The following is a 19,634-nucleotide window of genomic DNA, read 5'->3' on the forward strand; positions in this document are numbered from 1 at the left end:
TTCATAACCCACTTGAATCAATCTGTGAAATATGGTATATTAAGAACTATGTAATGTTTTGAACAACCAACAATAAAATAATTTAAAAAAAAACCTGATGTAACACTATAAAGCCTGAAATCCTCCAGCCTTTGAGGATTACTTGAGGTCCTTCTGACTCCACCATCCTCTACATAAATCTTTTTCTGTAGCTCCTCCCCCAGACCTCCTGAAGTCCACCAGGAGCCCACCTGCTCACTGCCTTTGTTCATGCCACAGCCTTGTGCTCTTCCTGCTCGGGGAGCAACAAAGCCTGGCTGGCCTGGGGCTTGCAAGTTGTGAGAGTCCATGAGGGACATCAAGATCTGTATGGCCTATGACCTTCTGGAACATAAACTGGTTGTATAAGATATCTATAAATAAAAAGGTTATGGACTTCTTTTTTAATGGACCTAGAGCTTGAGTTTTGCAAAAGAAAAAGACTTTGGGAGATTAGTTGCATGATAATTTAAATAAACTTGATGCTATTAAACTGTATACTTAAAATGGAAAAAAAAAACACTAGGAAATGAAACATCTCAAAATAATCCAAAATTTGTCTTAGATTATTGTGGACATATATTAAAGACTTGAACTTAAAATAGATCATTTTTTCTAAGGTGAAATTAGAGGAAACTCTTCAAAAAATGATAAGGCTCTTATAAAAGTCATTTTTAGAAAAATGACTAAATTTTTTAAGGCCCTGGCCAATAATGGAGTTGGTGATTCTGAGCTCCTTCCAAGCCAAGGGCGGCCCTGCCTTCTCCCAGCACAGCATGGATGCCAGAGACTGAGCAGGTCAGCATGAAAGTAAACCAAAAAGGCCAACCCGGCTCACTGGACAGCCTGAAATTCAGTTTAAGAAGCCAGGCAGTAGGCAGTCTTCTGTGGCCCACCCCATGCCCAGATACAAGCCCAAGGTTTATGACTGTCTTTGCTGAGCAGTACAGTGGTCCCCTTACTAAAGGTTTCACTGTCCACGGTTTCAGTTATCCATGGTCATTCGTGATCCAAATGGGAAATTCCAGAAATAAACACCTCATGAGGATCTTTTGGTTTGTTTGGGACAAGGTCTCACTATGTGGCCCAATCTGGCTTCAAGTAATCCTCCTGCCTCAGCTTCCTGAGTAGCTGTGACTGCAGGTGCCACCATACCCAGCAACAATTCATAAACTAAGTCATAATCTGTTCTGAGCAGCATAAAATCTGGTGTCGTCCTACTCTATCCTGCTGTGGACATGAATCATCCATCCCCTTTTCTGGTTTGGGGCATAGTACATACCTATTAGACGCTTAGTAGCTGTCTATTACTAGATCAACTGTCACAGTATCACTGCGATGTCCAGGTAACTGATTTAACTAATGTTCCCAATAATTGTTCTATTTTATTGTTGTTAATTTCTCACCTGCCTAGTTTATACATGAAACTTTATCTTAGTTAGGTACATATAGGAAAAAATAGCGTCTACACAGGGTTCAATATAATCTGCAATTTCAGGCATCCACAGGGGGGTTCTTAGAATGTACTCCCCATGATAAGGGGGAATCCTGTACGTTGCTGTGTGATTATTTTATTTATATCTCATTCCACCAGGCAGTACCTTTCCTGAGAGTAGAAGGCATTGATTGCCCTATAACCCTTACCACTGTGCCAGGCACATTACAAGCATTCATCAAATAGTAAACACATGTCCATTTGAGTAGACAAAACTAGCAGATGGTTGTGAGATGCTGATGTAGACCAAAGAAGTGCACAGGTGCCTGCATCCTGCAGATTCTCAAGATCAGGCAACCATCATGTTTATGAGTACCATTTTTAATCTATGGCATCTCTGTCCATCCCTCTCAATGAACTTGCCTCGGTTTTCTGGGTTACACTGAATTCCCCAGCAGTTCTATTGGGTCTTCTCCAAATGGATCAAGAGCCATTGCCAATTCCCAGGTCCTTCACAGAGTAAATAACACCAGGCAGTCTCAGGTAGGATCAGGAAGGCCATGGATACCTGGCCTTGAGCTGTCCCTGGCTCACCAGGCTGTCCAGGACCTGGGCAGCCCATACCTCCTTCTTGGAACAATTTCTTCCTCCATCTCTTTTCTTTGCTGATCTAACACCTATTGGAGTTCCTTTTATTTTCCTTCCTTGATGGTATTTTGTTCCTGTACTTAGATTAGTTGTGCCCATCTGGATTAAGGACATTGAACACTCAGCCTAGGACAGACTCCAAAGGGAAGCTGTTGACCACAGAGATAACATTTCCTTTCCTGTACACTGCTTCGTTCAGCCCTTTGGGCAAACTCCCACCCAAACCAGCTTAGAGGGCAATGGCACCTGAAGGGAAAGGGATGGGAAGAGGAAGTAAAAGGGATGGATCTTGGGAAATATCTCAAGGCCACCATGATGATGATGTGGGACAGGCAGAAAGCTGAGCTGTAAAAGCAAGGATCACCACCTATTCAAGTAAGACCAAACCATTTGCCCAGTGACCTGGCTGAAGGATGCATTTCCTTGGGAAATTGTTAGATTCCGAGATCTCTATGAGATGGTTTGCATGAAGGACTGTCTAAACAGAAATTTTTCCACCTTTGGGAGTTAGCTATTTAAAACTACAGCTTTATCCAAAATGTGGTATGTAGGTCGTTGGAGTCAGCTGAGATTTCTGGAGGCCGGGCCCAGCAGTACTTGGCTCTGCCACGAGAGGGCAGCACCAGATCAGCAGCGACTACCACCGGTGGACCCTGATTTTAGGTTTTCGTGCAGTTGGACCTGCTGTCTTCTGATCAGGCAACCAGAAAGACAGAGATATGGAAAGGAAGAAAGTGAAAAACCAGAAACAAGTATATTCCTTGCTTAAATCATTTCAACACCCCAAATCAGATCCACCCACTAACAGAACCTCAAATTTGAGCATTTTATTGAAAATTAAACACATAACAGTGAGGAAAAATTGGGTCTCTGCCAAGAAGGAAATTTGGGGATCCTCAAAGATGGAAGGTTTTCAGGGGATGGTAAGAACACCAAGAAGGGAGTGATAACAAAAACAGAGGGAGGTGGTGTTGCCACTGAGCCCTTCCACTTAAGCAAGCAGCAAGAAGCTCCCCTGAAGCATGACTGTGTTTGCCTAAAAGCCCACCTCCCCCCCCCCAAGGCAGCTGTGGCCGGAGCTCTGTACTCACTATTTGGCAGAGTCTGACAGCTGGTACTCCCGCCTCCTGTCATAACACTCCTGGATTCCTGGATCCTGCCAGAGCTGCTTGATGGCTTCCACCTGGTCCCTGCAGAGTACTGAGACCTTGTCAACTTCCACTTCTTTGATTATCTGGGCATTTTCCTACTCAAAGAAAAGAATTTTTCATTAGACAAAAAAAAGTCAGCTGCTAGGTGATTTAAGAATAAGGACTTGCCCTGACCCATGGATCTCATTAGGTGTGGAGGTGGAGAGGCTCATGGCTGGGGCTGTTGACAGCCTTGCCACTCAGCTGCAGCCACAGTAAGTGGAGGTGATGCAGCTGTTCATCTCCGCAGAAAGCAACAGAGTCCACGACCTTCAGGTCTAGCAGTGCTTGGGGACGGTTCCATCGGCATTAAATTCCACGTGATGACACACAGGACTATCATCCAACTAGCAAACATGCTGCTCATTCGAGTATCAACAAAACCAGCAATTTAAAAATAACATCATAACAAGGGTTGGTTAGTGGAAGCGGGTCCTTGCTGGGTGCAAGCAATAAGGGGGTGCACTGTCTTGGAGAATCCAAAACAATACCATCATTTGCTTTTTCTTCTCTGTCCTTTATTTTTAAAAAAAATTATAATAGACGACTTTCTAGAGTAGTTTAAAGGTCATAGCAAAAATGAGGGGAAAGTACAGAAAGTTCCCACACAGCCTTCTTTTTATTATCATGAGTCAGTGATTAAATTCTTTCCCACTGTGTGAACCACCCCCATTGTACCCCCTCTGCACACCACTGAATTAGCTATATTTATTATTGTCATGATTGTTAAATAATAATTACTCTAATACTGTTGTTTGATTATTGCAGTAATTGTTATGGTCATTTTTCCTAGAATTATTACTACTAGAGCAGTTACCATTTATTAGCTACTTACCATGTGCCAAAGACACTATAGAACATTATCTCACTTAATCAGTGGAAGGCCCACACAAGGCCAGAGATCCTTCCAAACCTTAGAAAATGAAAATGATCCCATTGGCCTGCATCCACAACATTTCCCAGAGACTCAACATCCCTTCCTTGGCTGCAAGTTGCAGCAGACAAGCAAAGCCTGCTGAGGGAGACAAGACCCTGGTCCCTTCTCCCCGCCCCCCTCATCTTCCTGCATCTCACACCTATTACATCATGGAGATCTGGCCATTCACGGCAGATGTGGGTTGGCAAAGTGTCCATTTGGGGCTGTGAGCTCAAATACATATGGCACCCTGTGAACGTCGCTTTCAGCTTGCATTGTTCATCCAACAGGAAGCTGGAGCAGGGAGTCTCATAGACTCACTTGGCTCAGAGTGAACCTCTACGGGCTGTATTTATAGAAACGTGCCTTTGCCCCACATCCATTGTAAAACTGAATGAACTCTCCTCCCAGGCTGTGGGATCCTCAGCCAGGCAGGATCTCAAGCTAGAAAGAGGCAGGGTGGATTGGCAGAAAGTGCCCTGGACCAGGAGTCAGGACCATCAGTTCCAAGCCATGCAGTTGGGAGTTAAAAGATTCCCTGTCTTGGTGTCCTTGTTTGTTTAAAAAGAAATACTTAGTGATTTTCAGGGGAACCTGAATTATAAAGTACCAAATCTTACATTTTTTTAGCATTAGCCTTATTACTGTAGCAGTTGTCTTGTAAACAACAACAAATATATATATATATATATATGAAATGTATTAATAGTCCTTAAACCTCAACATCTCATGCCTCCTGCTGGCACACTGTGTCGTCTGCACATTCCTGGTTAGAGAGATGAGGAAGACATGTCCCTGACAGAGTAAGCCACAAGCAGATGCCTCCCACTTCCTCCCTTTCTCTAGCCACCCACTCTCCCCACGAACAGGATCAGATGGTCTCACCACTCTGTGAAAGTTCTACTCTAAATTTAAAATCTGTTTTCTTCTTGGTCTTCAAGACAACTCAGGAAGTGCCCCAAGAACACAGCCAATGTCTTGCTTGTTCTTATAGCCCAGAGCCTAGTGCAGTGCCTGGCAAATAATAGGTATCTCTGCTGATGTGTGCATTCAATAAACATTTGTGATACATATAAAATTTATCTAACAGAAAAATCCTAAGTAACCAACAGCCAAAGAATGCAAGGACAGGGTGCCAGGAGCCTGTGCAGGTGGCCATGGGAGCACAAAGAAGCTTGGGGATGTCTCCGAGGGGGACACGCCCTGGTGGGTCTTGGCTATTTGTCTTCCTGATTCTGCCCCTGGTTGAAGGTGGCATTCTGGTGGCAGTTGGCATCCTTGTTTCTTGAGCCCTATGTCTCTTAGGCTGCACTCCTAAATGTACCTGTTAAATGCAACTTAGCCACCAAGAATCAGTGCTGTGACAGTTAGGGATGTTACAGATATATTTCTCTCTCCCTTATGACCCAAGGATTTTACCTTCTGCTTTATGAAATGAGGGGAAATAACTTTCATTTTTTTTGGAGAAGAAATTTTAAAAATCCAGTAATTCACCACCTTCCCTTTTTACCCTCCTGTGGTGATGGTAGAAGAGTCAAGATGGACCCTCTATCAACCAGGGTTCCCAAGAGATTTCAATGAGCAGAGATGCCCTAACACACCACAGCAGACATGTTGCATGAGTGAGAACTTGACTTTTAAGTTGTAATCAACAGTGAGTTGAGTCAGCTGAACTTTAGGGACAGTTTTCTACTACAGTATAACCTGCTGTGTGCATCCTGACTAACACATGCTGCAGCGGAGAAGCCCAGCCCTGGGCTCTCCCAGTGGAGAGAGAGCAGATGTTAGAGAGGTACCAGAGAGGAATGCGGGTTTCCACAGAGGCTACCCAGGGAAGGAGTGGATCTGAGCTCTCTTTGAAGGCCCAGCCAGGAGAGAGATTGTTCAGCTAAGTGAGGGGATTTGGGGGGACTCTGGCTTGAAAGAGGAGGAGAGCTCAGGCTCTTGAGAAGCTCAGTAGGAGAGGGGTTTGGAACAGACTGCACTCACAAGGCCCCGAAGCAGTTCAAGTTCAGAGAACTCTTTTCTGTCATCAGCTCCTTCTGGTTGGTTTTCCTACCTCCTACCAATGAAAATCCTTTTCTTTTTTTAATTTCTCATTTTGAAATAATTGAAGACTTAACAAAATGTGGAGCAAATGGTTCAAAGACTTCCTCTATGCCTTTCTTCCAAGAGTGGTCTAATGTTAATAGCTTGCTACCTTCCTTATCATGCATTCCCTCTCCAACATGTCCGTGCACCTAGACACGCATTCGCCCATGCCTCTCAACACACACGTATATCTTTTTCCTGATTATTTGAGCGTAAGTTGCAGATACCTTGCCTCTATTTGTAAACACTTTAGTGTGGTTTTCTCCTGCGTAACTACAGTACAACAATCAGAATCATGATATAGCCTTGACACAACATTATTATCTAACTTTCAGACCTTGCTCAAGGTTTGCCATTTGTTCCATTACTCATCTCAAGGCTATCACTCCCTCCTCTAGGATCTGACCTGTTGAAGGAGGACGTAGTGTTCTTCGTGGGATCACTAGTTCATGCAAGCTGTTAGAACAAAGAAAGCTTTATTCTAACTTGTATTGATTCAGCCCCATTTTAAATACAAGTTAGAACAAGAATTCAGACTCTCACCTGTGGAGAGGATGCTCTGCCCCCCCCCCAAAAAAAAAAAAAAAAAACATCCCTTATCTTGTCTGGAACCCAATCTAGGGTCACATGTGTCACATCTCTTTAGTTTCCATCTGGAAATTGTTTTTCCAGATGAAAAATTGTTTTTGTCACTCTGGGCAAGAAGAGCCAAACAAGTGTCTATGTTTTAATTGCAAGTCATTATGAGGATGGCTGGTAGAGACAGTTGAGGCCCCGGAGAATGTTCCATCAGCAAGTATTAGGGAGGCTGGCAGAAGGAGAGTGATCTGCCGTGGAGCACACCTGTGATTCCAGCTACTCAGGAGCCTGAGGGAGGAGTATCACAAGTTCTCTAAGTTACCTTAGCAACTTACACCCCATCTCAAAGTAAAATTTAGAAAGAAAAAAGGCCTGGGGTGTAACTCAGTGGTAGACTGCTTGCCTAGCATGCTCAAGATCTTGGGTTCAATCCCCAGCACTACAAAAAAATAAATTACCTTTTTTTAAACAAAAATGTTTATTGAAATATGAGATAAATGACTTTTGTACATGATCAACAATGACTGAACATTATAAGAGTGTGATATTGTGAATATTTCTCTCTGATGTGTCTCAAATGCAGGAGTTTGGGCATTTCCAAGTGCGTTGTCGAGACAACGCACAGACAGAGCAAGGGGCCCCCATGCAATAGGAGAAAGCTTTGTAACATTTTAAGTCTGGCTTCTTCATCTCATAGAAAGAGGGGACAAATGTGAGAAGACGATCAAGGTTGGGAGAATGTTAGCCTTGTTGTGCTGAGTTGGAGGTGACCAGCATCTATAAGTGATGTTCAGGAAGCAGATGAGTTAAGTGTTTGTAGCTTATGGTAAATAGAGCCCCAAGCCAAAGTAGCACACTGAGCTGAAATTGCCTGGAACACTTTTTTAACCAAAAAGGGGAAAAAAAAAATCAACCTCGAAGAGTATTACAGGAGCAAATCCAGGGTGTTCAGAAATGTAACCAGGCTCTTGAAGCACAGAGCTCAATGCTGACTTTTCCTCCTTTTTTTTTTTTTCTCTTCATTCTCAAATCATTAGTTTCACTGCTTTGAAGGGGGAACACAGAAAACAGATGTCCTCCACGTGTGTTCTGCTCAGAAATTCCCAGGCCTGTAGTAAAAGGAGATGCTGATGGAGTAGAGCCTTGCTGGCTTCATGCAGGGACCCACGGCTGCTGGTGACAGTTCCTGTCAGGCACAGTGAGCCCTTCTGGCTGGGACCCAGAGCCCAGCAGGCTGCCTAACCTCCACCAGGCCCCCTCCATGCAGTTCCCACATCATTAACATGCCCAGACAGTGGGGCCTGCGCCTTCCCTGCAGGGCTGACTTTCTCACTCACTAGAGGCAATGTCACCTCCCCAAAATAGAGGGCTAGAGCTCTTGATTCTTTGGAGAGACAATTATACATTTTCATAATTTTTGTTGATATATTTTAACTGACAAACCAAAAATTGCACTTATGGCATATAACATAATTTTTAGTATGCCTGTACATTATAGAATGGCTAAATCAAGTTAGTTAACATAATATTACCTCACACACTTTTTTGTAGTGAAAACCCTTAAAATATATTCTAGCAATGTTCAAGTGCATAATACATTGTTATCCACTTAGCACCAGGAGGTACAGTACATCTTGAACACCTTCCTTTTGTCTAGCTGTGACATTTTCATTGAAATTAATATTCACTAAATATATTATAGATGATAAAAACCTAACAGTATTTTGGTTTACCCATAAACTTAACATGCTTTGTAAAAACAAGTGAGATTAAAGCATGATTAAGAATGAAAGTTCACTGCAGCATCATATTTCCAATTTTTATGCAATCACCCCTACTCCTTTCAATAATGACATCAAGGTTCAGAATGACACTACATATTGTATTAAACAAAAGTTATGAAGTAAAATTTCAGTACTTATAACCAACAGCTATTAAGGCCTCTCCAGCTGGGCATGGTGGCATATGCCTGTAATCCTAGCACCTTGGGAGGCTGAGGCAAGAGGATTGTGAGTTCAAAGCCACCCTCGGCAATGTAGCATGGCCCTAAGCAACTCAGTGAGACCCTGTCTCCAAATAATATTTATTTATATATTTTTAAAAGGTGCTGGGGATGTGGCACGATGGTTGAGTGCCCCTGAGTTCAACCCCCAGTACCAACAACAACAACAAAGCCTCTTGACCATTGTATTATAAAGAAAATGCAAGCTGGGTGTGGTGGTACCTGCCTGTAGTTTAATCTACTCAGGAGATGAATGTAGCAGGATCACTTGAGCCCAGGAGTTTGGGGCCAGCCTGAGCAACACTGTGAGACCCTGACTCTTCAGAAAATGCCAGTTAATGATGCCTCCAAACGTTTTCCCCACAGAAAATAACAAAGGATGACTTTTGCCAGTAAATGGATGGATCTAAAGATTATCATGTTAAGTGAAATAAGCCAAAAAAAAAAAAAACCCAAAGGCCTAATGTTCTCTTGGATATGTGGATGCTAAAACACAATAAGAGGGGTGAAATTAGGGAAGAACAGAAGTACTTTGGATAAGACAAAGGAGAATGAAAGGAAGGGAGGGGGTTTGGGAACAAGAAAAACAATAGAATAAATCAGACATCACTTTCCTATGTTCACATATGAACACACAACCAGTGTAATTCTACATCATGTACAACCACAAGAATGAGAATTTCTACTCCATGTATGTGTAATATGTCAAAATACATTCTACTGTCATGTATAAAAAGAGCAAATAAAAAAATTTAAAAATCAAAAAAAAAAAAAAAGAAAAAGAAAATAACAGAGGAACTCTGCTTCTGATGAAGGACAACTAGAGAATTTGGACTGATTATCCTACCAAGAGCAGCTACAAGTGGTCCACGTAATATTTCTTTAAATATGCTCAAATGTATTAGAAATAGTAAATAATTGCTGATGCATAACTCAGGGGTGGATGAGAGGCTGAGCCCAGCATGTGGGATGCCTTTCCTGGGGTTTCTGCTCATTCTGGAAGGGCAGAGACAGGTCAGCAGCTCCTGTTTCAGTATCACAGGGCCGGCACAACAGGGGCTGAAGGTAAAGGGCTAGCAGAGCACAAGGCCCTCACAAGTCCTAGGGCCCTGGGTCAAGGCTACAGGGCAGCCCTCAGGAGGCTGCTGCTCAGCCTGGAATTGTCAGTCTCAGAAATCAACCATCCCCAGACACCTGGCAGAAGAAAAGGAAGCACCCTTTTGGAGTATGGAAGATAACATTTCCACATCCTCTAATTACTTCTTCAAATAAGTGTTCAGAACACACCAAAAATAATGAAGCCTAAGAGAACTCCAGAGAAAGAGCTAGTGAAAGATGGCAAAGGCAATCCAGAGAACTCCAGAGAAAGAGCTAGTGAAAGATGGCAAAGGTAAAGCAGTATGGAGATTCCTGGGAAAGCTGGGAATGGAACCACCATTTGACCCAGCTATTGCCCTTCTCGGACTATTCCCTGAAGACCTTAAAAGAGCGTACTACAGGGATACTGCCACATCGATGTTCATAGCAGCACAATTCACAATAGCAAGACTGTGGAACCAACCCGATGCCCCTCAATAGATGAATGGATAAAAAAAAAATGTGGCATTTATACACAATGGAGTACTACGCAGCACTAAAAAATGACAAAATCATGGAATTTGCAGGGAAATGGATGGCATTAGAGCAGATTATGCTAAGTGAAGCTAGCCAATCCCTAAAAAACAAATGCCAAATGTCTTCTTTGATATAATGAGAGCAACCAAGAACAGAGCAGGGAGGAAGAGCAGGAGGAAAAGATTAACATTAAATAGAGTCATGAGGTGGGACGGAAAGGGAGAGAAAAGGGAAATTGCATGGAAATGGAAGGAGACCCTCATTGTTATACAAAATTACATATAAGAGGTTGTGAGGGGAATGGGAAAATAAACAAGGAGAGAAATGAATTACAGTAGATGGGGTAGAGAGAGAAGATGGGAGGGGAGGTAAAAATGTGGATGTGTAACCGATGTGATTCTGCAATCTTTGTAATGTTTTGAATAACCAATAAAAAAATTAAATTTAATTTTTAAAAAAAAGAAAGATGGCAAAGGGTGTGCCTGCCAACCTACCATTCACCTAATCAGGAGGCACCTGGCTGCAGCCACCATCCATCCTCACGGAGATGTTCTTGCATTAACTCTCACATGAGCTTTTGGGGGATGCCACTAATCTAAACCATAAGAGATGGATTAACATTGCCCTGGTGAGAGGAGAAGAGAGCTGTCTCCCCTTTTTGCTAGTATAGATATGGATCCCTGACTGTGCTGGCCACTCCTGACAGCACTTCCTAAGGGAGGGAACTAGGTCTGCTCTCGGCAACATCACATTCACATAACGTTCCTTCTCCTAAGATGTGTTGGAAAGAACCTGAATCCCTCAACCTCCAAGGGAGCAGAACATATTTGAAGTATAATTTATCAAAAAGCATCTGGTAGCCCCTGCCCCTATCCTCAAAAAGGCAACATCCTTATATAATAGTCCCTTGGTATCTCAGGGGATTGTTTCCAGGACCCCTTGTGGGTAACCAAATCCAAGTCCCTTATATAAAATGGCACCGCATTAGCATCGAATCTATGTACATCCTGCTACATAGTTTAAATCATCTCTAGATTGCTTCCAATATCCAATACAATGTAAGTGCTATAAGAATAGTTGTCACTATTCCCTAAACAATACAAGAAAAATAAAAGCTTGTGCATGTTCAGTAGAGGTATAGTCTCAATATATGTATGGTTTTTTCGTGTTTCTGTTTTCCCCAAATATTTTTGATCTGCAATTGGTTGAATCTGTGAATGGAACCCACAGATGGGGGGGGGACTCTATTTGACCAATGGAAGCCACCTCTTAGAAAACCATTTGTTTGGGCCAGTAAAATTGCATGTACACAGAGGCGATATGATACAGTTCTATTACATACCAAGACAGGGTTTTCTGTCCCTGTCACCGTTTTGGTCCTCCTCCCTTAGCTTTTGAAGAGTTTTTAGTTTTTTAGCACATGGAATTTGTGTTATAAGTTTGATTTTTGTTACAGTTTGATTTTGCCAGAGAAGGTCTGTCCTTCATAATTACTTCTCAGTTTCTTTTCTTTATCCTGACTGAATCCAAACACGTCATTATTAGTAAGGAATGACCAAAGACCCTCTAAGTCAGTGTGTTAGAAAAACAGGTTTATTTTGTACTCCTTCACAGTCCAGCCTGAGTCCAGGGTGGGTGTGGGGAGGACTCTGTTCCACACAGTGACCCAGGAACCCAGGTTCACTACAGCAAATGGCTCACCAACTCCCAGGGCCCTAGGGTCTCTCACTAGATATTTGCACCTGGTCTTCAAGGGAGAAGAAATAGTGTAGAGCAGTAAGTTCTATGGGCGGGTGCTGGGCAGGGTGGACTTCACTTCTGAATACAGTTCATTGGACGGAACTAATTGAAAGCTTCCACCTGAGTGCAAGGGAAGCTGGGAAATGTCTTCCTGTGTGCTCGGGTGAAGAGGAAGATAGAATCTGATGAATGGAGAGCATTGTCTCTGACACAGATTCTTGAAATTTCTCTCTTACCACAGTGACTTCTGACATTTGGAATGATGCCGGCAGGTACTTTTGTATAGATTGGTTAATTTGCAGCCAGTGGGCCAAATCCAGCTCACTGCCCGTTTTTGTAAATAAAGTTCTCCTGGAGTGCAGCCATGCCCTGTCATCCTCTGCCTGCTTTCCCATCTGAAATAGCAGCATCAGGCGGTTGTGATGGAGCCTGTATGGTCTTACAAGGCCTCACAGGCTATCTGGCCCTGTAGGGAAAATGTTCACCAACCCCTGGAAGAGACGGGTAATGTATGATTAAGTGTGCTCAAGTAGTACACTACTATAACCTTAATTCTCTCATTTCATTCAACAAGCATGTATTTATGAAGCACCAACTCTCCTAGGAATTACACAGGTACAAGTATGTGACTATGATAAAATATTGCCCAACATGTTTACGCTGGAGCATATGGTCTTGCTAGAGATGATGGTAACCTGTGCAGGGTGTGAGAAAGGAGCCATTTAAAATTAGCCATTTAAAATATATATATATCACCCAGTGGAACAAGCTGGAATTGTCTTGATTCAGAAAATTTAGAAAATTTCCCCAGTTCTTTTTCCCTTACTTACTTTCCTAAGCAAGTTACTTTGTCATATACTAGTTTCCTGGAGGTTTCATGTTGCAATTGCTTGTTCTTATAAAGTCTATATTGTGATAACCAGCCCAGGGCCAGTAACCAGATATTTCCAAAGAACTTGAAATCCAAGACAATAGGCTGGTCTCACAGAGGTAGATGGCACCATAATTCTCCATGGGTCACTGCTGATTCTCAGGAGAAGCTAGTGGTTTCTTCCCTGTGACCCCCCAGACTGCTTTAAAACAACTCCAAAATCTTCTCCCAACTCCCTATTAACAAACTTTACACTCAAATGAAAAGGGAAGGAAATGTCATTCAATCACCAGCTAGACAGGTACGCCCAAGGCTGAGCAGAAGAACAAACAGTAAGAAATGAAGTTCTTTGATTTCACTAAACTGGAGTCCTAACTGGACATCTCTCTCCCATAAGCTCATCTTAGGCCCAGATATACTTCTAGAAATTTCCCTGTGTGTGCCTCATAGTGATTTAGAACCTTCCCTCCTCCCTGCCTAGACATGAACATTAGCAACCACAAGAGCACACAGAGGGGTTGCAGGCAGCCTGGATGGAAGGACATTTGCAGAAAGTATGACATTTGGAGAAAATGTTTGTAGAACTTTAAGATGCTTGAGGAGAGAAATACTCAGCACTGAGGCCAGTAGGTTTCCTCAGTTACCTGATGACAGCGCTGAAGGACATTTGGTACAAGGGCAAATGTCCTCACGTCCTCAGGACTTTGTCCCAGAGACTGCAGGATTCTGGGGCTTTAGAATTCTGGTTTCAGCTGTTCAGAACTACCCTTTTCTGTCTTCATCCTGGGTTATTTATCCCACTGGTCTTGAGTCTTAATTTACAAAATGGGATACAGGAAGGCAAGATGAGGAGGTTCTTCTATGTCTAAACATTTCTTCTCCTGGGATGCATGTTCAGTCCCAGCAAAATACAGAGTGCTCAGCTCTTTATAGGCTTTTAGTAGAGGACAATGATTGTAACCCCACCTCCAGGCTTTTCCCTCCTACCTTCCCAAACACGCTCCTCATGTGCTGCCTGGAAGTAACCAAGAAGTCCATGCAATCTTCATTATTCACAGATTCCATGTTTGTGAACTCATCTATTCACTAAACTGTATTTGTAACCCCCAAATCAAACAGATGGCACTTCCACAGTCATTCTCTGAGTATAGAATAGCAAAATATCCTAGTTGCCTAATAAGTATGTTCTCAACAAAGGTGGGATGTGGCCAGGCTCTGCCTCCTTATCTTGAACTGTTAACTAGTATTCTTTGCATGGTCCACCCAGCCTTATGTTTTTCGCACTTTCATAGAAATTTTACTGACTAAAATGATCCCTGAGGAGAGTGCTGAAGAGGTGTCTGGTATTCCTAAGCACAAGAAGGCTGAGCTGTGTCTTTAGAGAAAAAGTAAATGTGTCACGTTAGCTTCCTTCAGGCCTGGAGGCACTCAGGATGTAAGCTCAGTAAGGGGTAAAATTCACCCAGGTTCTAAGACCTCATTGGTAAAGTAAGATGGGAAGGTGGAGGGAAAGTGATCATTTCAATACTAACATTCTATAACCCAGGAATGAACCCTTTAGTTATAAAGTTTCATAAATATTTAGTGTTATAGACACCCTTTCTTTCAAATTATAGGGGAAAACAAACCCTCTCCCGAAAGTCCACTCTGTACAGAAAGCCCAAAACCAATCATCACAGTTCAGGGAAGGATGAGTGAGCCAGACCTCATTGAGGATGCAAGGAATTACCACCAAGAGCAAGGACCAGCCACAGCCCATAGCCACCAAGGATGAGATGCAGGGTGAAGGCTGCTCTGGGTTGGCCCTTGAAATCATCAAACTGACCAATATTTTGGCTCTTCTCTCAATTCTGTTTCACATGTCTTCAAAACAACTGGGGAGACAGCCACAGTTACACCCAAATGATAAAATCAGTCCAACTGTTTTCTCTTTTATCTCACACAAACTTTCATCAGTGACCCCGAGGGCTCTGGACCAAGACAGTTCCAGATGGAATGTGCCAACATGCCACAAAGCTACTCAGCCACTCTTCCCTATGGGAATGAAGATCTCTGCTGTCATCAGGTAACCGAGGAAACCTACTGGCCTCAGTGCTGAGTATTTCTCTCCTCGAGCATCTTAAAGTTCTACAAACATTCTCTCCAAATTTCATACTTTCTGCAAAAATAAAATCCCTACCAAGCAACCAGCCCAGCACATCTAGGTGGGTAGCAGATTATTCGTGTAAAAACATAGACACAGGCAGTCTCTTAAAATCCCCCAGTCCAACAGCATTCCATTCAATAGAGTGAACAGCATGCTTACTACGAGCTAGGTTTCTCGCTAGGCTCCAGGGGAAACTGACATTAATTTGCAGAGCTGACTAAACAGGGACACCATCCAGCAGGAGACTGGACTGTTGGATCCAGATTCTCCTAGAAATGTCCTTGTCCTGCCATGGGTATGGGATAGGCATCTACTAAAACCACAGTCCCAGAGGGACATCAAGATTCACCGAAGTCACCCACTCATGTGATACATGAAGCATGTAGATTTGCTGCTAAGTAGAAGCAAAGAATATCTGCACTGGAGACACGGTGGAGAGTTTAGTCTCTGCTGTCTAACTCTTATCAGTGTTGAAACTAATGGTATTTATGAATGGCTTTTCTAAAGCACACACAGTCCAGCTCGGCCTTTATTAGCATTTCCCAGAGTGGCATATTATTGTGTAAAACACTATAAAATGTTGCAAGCATCCTTAAAAAAAAATTCTATGTCCAAATAAGTTTAGGACCAGGCCTGAAACAACATTACCCACTGCCTTTTTTTTTTTTTTAACTGTGGAGCTTCTCAAGAGTGTGTGCAAGTTCACGTACTCTTTGGGGTCAGGGATCTGCTGTGGTCTCAATGTTTGTGTCCCTCTAAAATCCCTATCCTTAAATCTAACCCCTAACGTGTTGGTATTGAAAGATAAGGTCTCTGGGAGGTGGCAAGTCCATGAGAACAGAGCCCTCATGAGTAGGATGAGTGTTCTTATAAAAGAGGGCCTCGGGGAGGTTGCCACTCTGTCCACCAAGTGAGGACACAGCAGTAAGGTGCCATCTGGGAGAAGTGGTCCTCACCAGCCACCAAACCTTCTGGCTCCTTCATCTTGGACTCCCCAGCCTCCAGAACCATAAGCAATCAATTCTGTTATTTATAAATTTCCCAGTTCAAGGTATTTTGTTATAATAGCCTACACCAAGTTAAGAGCTTGATCTCATTTCTTCACTGCTGTACCCTCAAGTGCCTAGATTCATGGCAGGCACATCAGTATTCTTTGAAAAGAGAAAGTGATATAAAAGATCTTTACATTGAGTCAATATTGATAAGATATATTAAAGTCAAGGAGAAATGTGCACTAACAGTCTATAACAGTTCATGAAAATATGTGACTATGCATGCCAAGTTCTAAAACTTCGAGTTTTATTTCCACATATTTTATGGCACATATTTATAATAGAAAAAAACACCACCATGAAACTACAATAGGATGCCATTAACAAAGGGACTGAACTGAGAGAACATGAGCTGTCATGAGCCTGTGCATCCGCGACAAACAGAAGGTTGCTGAGCAGGGAGGACCAAATACCACATAGAACTTTAATACAGAGCACTTCTGGGATATGCTACTTGCTGAACCAATGCATCAGTGAGCATCTGAAGCCCCACTTTGTCATGGGGTACAACTGGCCCAGACCTCAGACAATTCCATGGTTTAGAAAGTTGGCTCCCTACATTTTTTGTTAATTTCGGGGAGGGGGGTTGTTAAATCTTCACATAGTTCAGTGTCTATTCTCAATTACCCAGGCACAAAGCTCTGCCCCTTTATTCAGAGCAACCAGTCTGCTCAGTCTTGAGTTCCACAAGAGAAGGTCGCATTGCACAGCCCCCTACTATCTCAGGTTAGTTCTAATCTCCCACCTTCTAGCTCCACTACCCACTGCAGCTTGGGATTCAGAGATCCCAAATTCTTTACCTTTTCTTATAAGAGTGACTTCCCCTTTCCTCTGCCATTCAGATACAAGGCAGAAGGGCTCAGATCATAACCTCCATCCCTTCAAGCCCAGACCTATTTTTTGAAACTCCTTTCCTTTTGGGTGGTCCACGGTCCATTCTCCCAACTTCTGTTTACAGCTGCCCCTGGGGGAAGGACCTTTCTCCCAACGTGTGCATCTTGGCAGGTCTGTTTATTCAGGTGTCCTGCTCTCCCATGGCTAAGTGCCAGGTTGCTCACACTTTGGCAAGACCATACTTCAAGCAGAGTTATGTGATAATCTTGAGAGAAAGAGTAGATTGGATTCTTTAGTTTGGGTGGCAATGGGGCCATCAAGGTTTTTCTAGGTAGTGAGACCTGAGGAATTTCCAGGTTCCTCCCCACCCGGAGGCTGTATCTTCAGCCTGCTTCTTGCTACAGCCATCCCATAAACTGTCTTCTGCATGTAATTGCCAATTCATTTCTGTTACTACAACCAAAAAAACTGGCTCTTGGCTCTTTCTGCCTCTCTAATGTGAACAGACAGGGTTTGAGAAAAAGAAAACTTTCCCTTTTTTTTTTTATTAACATCTCCCTTTATTAATGTTATATTAACTCTAGTTTGGGAAATGCCCTAGATAATTGGGTTTTATTTCCAAATCAATCCAGCAACCATTGACTTTAAAATTATGGTCTGTATTGGCTTTCTATATGTAAAAAATGTCACACATTTATGATCCTGTTTCCTGCAGGTCAGAAGTCCAGGCACAGCATGAGTGGATTAGGCTCAGGGTCTCCCAAAACTGAAATCAGGATGTTTGCTGGGCTGTTCTGTTTCTGGAGCTCAGGGTCCTCTCTTTCAAGCTCATTTGGTTTATTGGTAGAATTCAATTCCTCATCAATATAGGGCTGAGATTTCTATTCTCTGGCTGTCACCCAAAGGTCTGGTTCAGCTCCTAGAGGCCACTCTCAGTTCCAAGCCAAGAAGCCCCTCACAGTATCCCAGCTCCCTTCTTCAAGGTTGGCAAGAGATTCTTCCCAAACTCTAGATCTTCTTCCATGGAAAATTAGGTCAGCCACCCAGGGTAATTTCCGTTTTCATTAACTTGAAGTCAGCTGATTAGGAATTAACACCTTGAAAGCCCTTTCACCTTGGTTCCATCATATAATCCAGTCATGGGAGACACAGCCATCGTAGCCCTGCACACACTCACAGGATGTATCATGAATGACGTGTCTGCCGGGGTTGTGAGTCTTGGGGGCTATCTCAGAATTCTGCCCAGCACATGTTCTCAGTCGCAGTTCTGGGAGCATAACTGCATTTTACTTTTCCCTTGGCTTATCTTAGAGGAGTGCCCACATGATCCACATGGGGCTGTTGGGGTTACAGTTTCCTACAGCAGTTCACATTTGCTGGATGATGCCCTCCCATAAAAAGATACGTTTTTGGAATTAAGACTCAAGAACATTATGCCTTGCTGAGGGAGTAGTAGGTTTTACTTTGTTGTACAGAGGAATCAGCGGCTATGGATGTTAGCATTATGGTCTATATTATGGACTTAGTCATGACTCTCTTTTCCCATTAACTACGGGGAAGCTTGGAAATGAATATGTGTTAAGTCTAAGTAACTCATTAGAAGTTTAGGGGTTCTCGTGTCCTATACTGCCTGTGTTTTTATTTCACCCAGCCTCACCCTTTAAACTTAATTCAAACATTAATTTTGTCAATGGGTGTTTTTGTTCAGTAGATATTCTTGTAAGTAACCTCCAGTGTATCATATAAGGAGAGAGGGTATAAATATAATCGAATAAAAAAATAGCTAATATAAAATGAGTCACTATGTGATATCATATGACCTAATGTAAGCATTGTCTCATTTAATCCTCACAACCCTATGAAATTTAATACTTTACTATCCCTGTTTAATAGATGAGGCTTCAGAGAGGAAAAGGGAGTAGTGGTAAATGATCATGCCAGTCCAGGTGTGACTGACCACACAGCCTGGACTATTAGGAGACCACACCCAACTTATTTAAATACATTTTAAAGGGAAGAAGGAGCAGGGACAATGACTACCTATGAAACCCTCCAGACTAGAAAGAGACTGTCATATGTATTGTAACAACCAGAGGCATTGTTTCCTGCACACCTTGCCAAGCCACTGTTTTTATGCAACCTAAAACAATGTTCTCTAGGCTACAGAATTCAACAGGGGCTTTCAGAGATTTAAAAAGTGGGGAGGGTTTTGGAGATACATAAGATTTTTCCAAACAAGTGTAAGAGAGCATCTGACACCAACCGTTTCCATGTAGAAGACTCCCAAGTACACACCTTACAACTAAGGAGTAACATTCTTCTTAAAGCAGAATATGGAAAACAATTAGTAATACATGGTAAGAAGCCATACCATTGTTTCCAGTTCACAATTTTTTTTTAACTTTTAAAGGATATTATTTATACAATAATCAGTTCTTAAAACCAATGTTTGTTTCTAATAGTTTATATAAATGTCAATTTCAATGTGATGATTACAG

General features: G+C 42.6%; 1 protein-coding gene across 2 annotated transcripts in view; it reads right to left on the reverse strand.

The window, feature by feature from the left end:
• LOC308638039 (guanine nucleotide-binding protein subunit alpha-14) overlaps positions 1–19,634 on the reverse strand; it is a 213,396-nt gene that overhangs the window by 9,813 nt on the left and 183,949 nt on the right. For both annotated transcript variants that reach the window (XM_081275003.1, XM_081275002.1), the window contains exon 3: positions 3,193–3,347. In XM_081275003.1, coding sequence (XP_081131129.1) covers positions 3,193–3,347 — 155 coding nt within the window. The remainder of the gene's footprint in view (positions 1–3,192; positions 3,348–19,634) is intronic.

The sequence above is a fragment of the Spermophilus citellus genome (assembly GCF_964194105.1).
Source record: "Spermophilus citellus genome assembly, chromosome: 2".
NCBI classification, from domain to species: domain Eukaryota; kingdom Metazoa; phylum Chordata; class Mammalia; order Rodentia; family Sciuridae; genus Spermophilus; species Spermophilus citellus.